Raw genomic sequence first — 4,567 nt, 5'->3', positions numbered from 1 at the left:
TTGTTCGTTTTAAAGACATTGAGTCTCTATTTGTCCCTTTAGAATCACTAAGTAGAGTTGGGAATTAATACAATTTAATAGTGTATCTGAAGAATAAAAGATAAGAGACTGGTCATGTAAGTCTTCTTGGTGAGATTGTAATAGGGGCATCTACAAATGGAAACTGCACTATAAAGACATATCCAGTATGGAGAGAAGCAACAGGTCAAGATAATTCTATCAGGAAGCACTACTCTGTAAATATCTATACTATTTCCTGCTTTTCCATTTCACTGACTTAAACACAACTAATTTAAATATATATTAAATTTAATCACAAATATCTTTTCACAGACATCCATAAAAATGAGAAATCACACAATAGTGACTGAATTCATTCTGCTGGGAATCCCTGAGACAGAGGGCCTAGAGACCATCCTGTTTTTCCTGTTCTTCTCATTATATGTATGCACTCTACTGGGAAATGTGCTCATCCTTATAGCTATCGTCTCCTCCTCCAGACTTCACACTCCTATGTATTTCTTCTTGGGAAATCTCTCCATGTTTGACATGGGTTACTCTTCAGCAACTGCTCCCAAGATGCTGTTCTATCTTTCAGGGCATAGTCACAGCATCTCTTTTCAGGGCTGTGCTGCCCAGCTCTTCTTCTGCCATTTCCTTGGCTGTACTGAGTGTTTGCTATACACGGTGATGGCCTATGACCGCTTAGTTGCCATATGTCATCCTTTGAGATATATGGTCATCATGAGCCACAGGGTCTGCTCCATCTTGGCCACAGGGAGCTGGATGTGTGGCTGTGTCCACGCCATTATCCTAACTTCCTTCACCTTCCAGTTATCCTACTGTGGCTCTAACGAGGTGGACTATTACTGCTGTGACATACCTGCAGTCTTACCTCTAGCCTGTGAAGATACATCCCTAGCCCAGAAGGTAAGTTTTACAAATGTTGGTCTTTTGTCTCTCATTTGCTTTTTGTTCATCATTGTTTCCTACACTCGCATTGGGATCTCCATATCAAAAATTCGCTCATCAGAAGGCAGACAAAAAGCATTTTCTACTTGCAGTGCACACATCACTGCAATTCTTTGTGCTTATGGACCAATAATCATCATCTATCTACAGTCTAATCCTAGTGCCTTGCTTGGAACTTTAATTCAGATATTGAATAATCTTGTCACTCCTGTGCTGAACCCACTGATCTATAGTCTGAGGAATAAGGATGTGAAATCAGCCCTGAAGAATGTATTTCACAAGAGAGGATTCACTCTGGGGAGTAAATGAGAAGCTCTAAAGTTTTGCTGGATAAAATTTGAATCTCCATTTCTTAGGACAAATTCTGACCTGTAGCTTCCAAGGTATGTTGAAATTAAGTGTACTCAGAACCTAGCTAAGTTTTAAAATACACATTTGTTTTCATATTTCTCTCTGTGTTAAAATGAAATGTAATTAACAGAATCACTTAGCAGAACTAGAACTGATTCTTATGCTGCACAGATTCTCTTCCAGGACCACCATCTTCTATAGAACATTACTTAGTTGTTTAAATCTTTGAAAGAGATAAAAAAAATATATATATTTTCTTTCTTATAATCTCTGTTAGAAGTACATTCATATACATCCAGAGAAAAGAAAAGCCCAGCTTAACAGAGTACCATATCTCCATGTCACTTCTTTTAGCAGACTATAACTTCCAGTTTTCTGTCAATAAACACCAAAACTCAGACTAAAATAGGTAGCATTTAAAGTAATACCTTTCAACTGTGCATTTTGGTGTGGTTTTAAGATTATTTCTAGTACACAGATTTCTTTAGGACCCAGATATTCTTCATGTATTAATAGACCCCTGGAAGGGTATCAACGAGTCATTTCTCATTAGCTCCTAGAAGAAGCAGTTTTAGTTTTGTAAAAGATAGTAAAAAACAAACAAATAAGAAATCAACTTCAAGTATGTTACTACATTTTTTTTCAAAACATGGAACATTGATTTAGCTCTGTTTGTTATAGAAAACCCATACTACAATTTTCATTTAAATTCAGATAGCAATAATAAATATGCCTCTCCATAGAAAAGGATATGTTTCTTCCTTTCTCATAATAAAATTTATAGAGCTTATTTTGATTCCACTAATCTCGGTTCCATAATGCTACGGAAAATAATAGGTAAATTTTATTTATAGAAACTTATATTTTATAATTAACATATTCTCATTCTTTTTTTCCTAGTTTTTCTCCTTTCTATTTATATTTTACCTACCAGCTGTTTACAGCTTTTCTTGTAAAAAAAGAATCAGAGACTAATGTATTAAAACAAAATTTAAAAAGCTTGTTTTAGAATTAAAACTGCATTTTTCACAACGCAATGTTATCTTCCTTTCCTTGCCTTCAGTTCCTGGCTATCAACACAATTGGTTGAAAATAAGTTCTCCGAGAAGAAAACAATAAGCACCACACTGAGTGTGGAATGAGCTATTAGAAAATATTAAATGGACCCCCAGTGGCAGGAGATGCCTATCATCAGTGCTCTGTTATTTGCCATATAAGAATTTCTAATGTAAGATACTGTAATTGCACATTATAAGCAATTAGTTAGTTACTCTGCCTAGAAATCTAAAGGACACTAATTCGATTTCAAGAAAGCTTAATTACACTAAGGTTATTCCAGTTAAGCAACAATTGAATTGAAATATCAAACATGGCAAATGTTAAAGGATAAAATGTAAAGAATGGCTCGATTCGCCATGTATCTTCATAAGAAACATCACCAATATTAATAATTTCATTATAACAAGGTTGTTATCATTTTAAATGTTCTATTAACTGGAAAAAATAACAGTCACTCCTATTCTTTAAGCCCTGACATGATGCTGTCAGCTGCATTGGTGCTCCTTCACGTCTTTATTCCTCTAGACTCTTAGATTTCATACTAATTGCTTTTCATCTTCTTAAATGCAAGCACTTGTTTTCTTTCCTAAACTCCTCCTTTAGTAGGCAAATGCTGAAATAGACAAACGTTTTTAAACCTCCACTGTTATTTACAGGCACAAACATTTGATTTAAGTCACTATAAAGAAACACATGGCAATACTAAAATATAAAACACTTGTAAAGTTACAATGGTTTAGAAAATCTCTTTGAATTTTACCTGAACAGTTTTCCTCTAATGTGTATTAAAATGTAATTTCAGCTAGTGCTGTTTCTCTTCCCTTTTTCAATGCCTTCACCTCCCATTGAAGGGCCACCTTTACAGGCTCAAAGCCTGGATTCAAAAATTTCTTTAATGACAGAACTAAAAGTAGAATCTTGGTCTTCTGAACTGCAGATCAGTTCTTTTTTTCTTTCTCAAACTTATAAATGCCAACTGAGAAATGTATGGATGATCTTGATACTGTAGAACTTCAATTTCCAGGCAATGAAATACTAAACAAAAAACAAGTCGTCATTTTGTTGTAAGAGAGCATCTCTATTGAATCCAAATTTTTATTTCTCCTAACATTAAAACATATAAAAGTTTTTAAACATAAAAAATATCATACAAAAGAATGTCTAACTCTTCTGTTCTAATAAAGCACTCCTAGAAAGTTTGTCAAGTTAACTTTTTAAATTTAGACATAGTTTGAGACTTAAAAAATGTTGAAATAGTGCAAATAATCCACATATACCTTTTACTCTAATTCCTCAAATGTTATTTATTATATTTGCTTTATTCTCTTCCTCTCTTTCTCTCTCTCTTCCCTTCCTCCTCCCACCCTACAGAGAAAGAGAGAGCTATTTTGTAAAGCACCTGGAAGTAACTGAGTTCTTTTCAGTTGATGTAGGTCTATGCACATGGGGATAGGCGTGTCTTATGTTAATCTATATGGTGTGATTGTGAATGAATGTGTGTGTGTGAGTTGTGTTTGTGAGTTGCGTGTGCTCCCCCAGGAGTTATTTTCCATTTACATGACACAGATGTCAGTGTCAACCTTCTGAAATAAATTCCATTACAACTGTATAATTTCTGTACATTAACTCATACAACCTATATCTAGCTTCACCAGTAGTTGTTTATTATTCCATTTCATTGGATAGAAAATCCAAGGCCCAAGTTCTTAGATTCCTAAGTGGAAGAGCCAACATGCAAAACAGGGACATGACCACAATTCTCATGCTCTGAACTACTGCCCTGCATGTATCTCTCAACCATGGGGTCACTATTTATCGTGTAAGGGTCAGGGATGTGGAGGGTAAAGCAGTACTTCCTGCACTTTACAAGGAGCAAGATCATGGCATCAAAAGAGCCCAAAGAGATGGTGCTGGAAACCGGCACAGTGCCAAACACAACCAGCTGAAGTGAGAGCTGTGCAAGCAGTACACATGGCTGTGTGTGCGCAGCATGCTCAGGTGAGAGGACTCCGTGCCATGGAGGATGGGGGTGTGCAAACTGAGAGGTCTCCACTCAACAAGGTTCAAATGAAGAGGCTGGCTGGCACCTCCATGGCCTGCAAAAGCATCATGTTCAAAATAACCAAAATAGCCTTAAGTGCTGCCAGGGAGACAGGAGAAGAGGCTGCAGCCCTCGCTGCAGGTC

General features: G+C 36.2%; 1 protein-coding gene across 1 annotated transcript; it reads left to right on the top strand.

Annotated features, from left to right (window-relative positions):
- Positions 1-345: 345 nt before the first annotated feature.
- Positions 346-1,281, top strand: LOC120594064 (putative olfactory receptor 10D4). Its single transcript, XM_039852093.1, has one exon. It carries the CDS (start codon positions 346-348, stop codon positions 1,279-1,281), a length of 936 nt encoding a protein of 311 aa, XP_039708027.1.
- The last annotated feature ends 3,286 nt before the right edge of the window (positions 1,282-4,567 follow it).

The sequence above is a fragment of the Pteropus medius genome, unplaced genomic scaffold (assembly GCF_902729225.1).
Source record: "Pteropus medius unplaced genomic scaffold, Ma_sr-lr_union100, whole genome shotgun sequence".
NCBI classification, from domain to species: domain Eukaryota; kingdom Metazoa; phylum Chordata; class Mammalia; order Chiroptera; family Pteropodidae; genus Pteropus; species Pteropus medius.
This window is presented reverse-complemented; position numbering and strand designations above follow the sequence as displayed.

Excerpts from the sequence above, each read along its gene's own strand:
- LOC120594064 (XM_039852093.1), top strand. The coding sequence starts at position 346 with ATGAGAAATCACACAATAGTGACTGAATTCATTCTGCTGGGAATCCCT.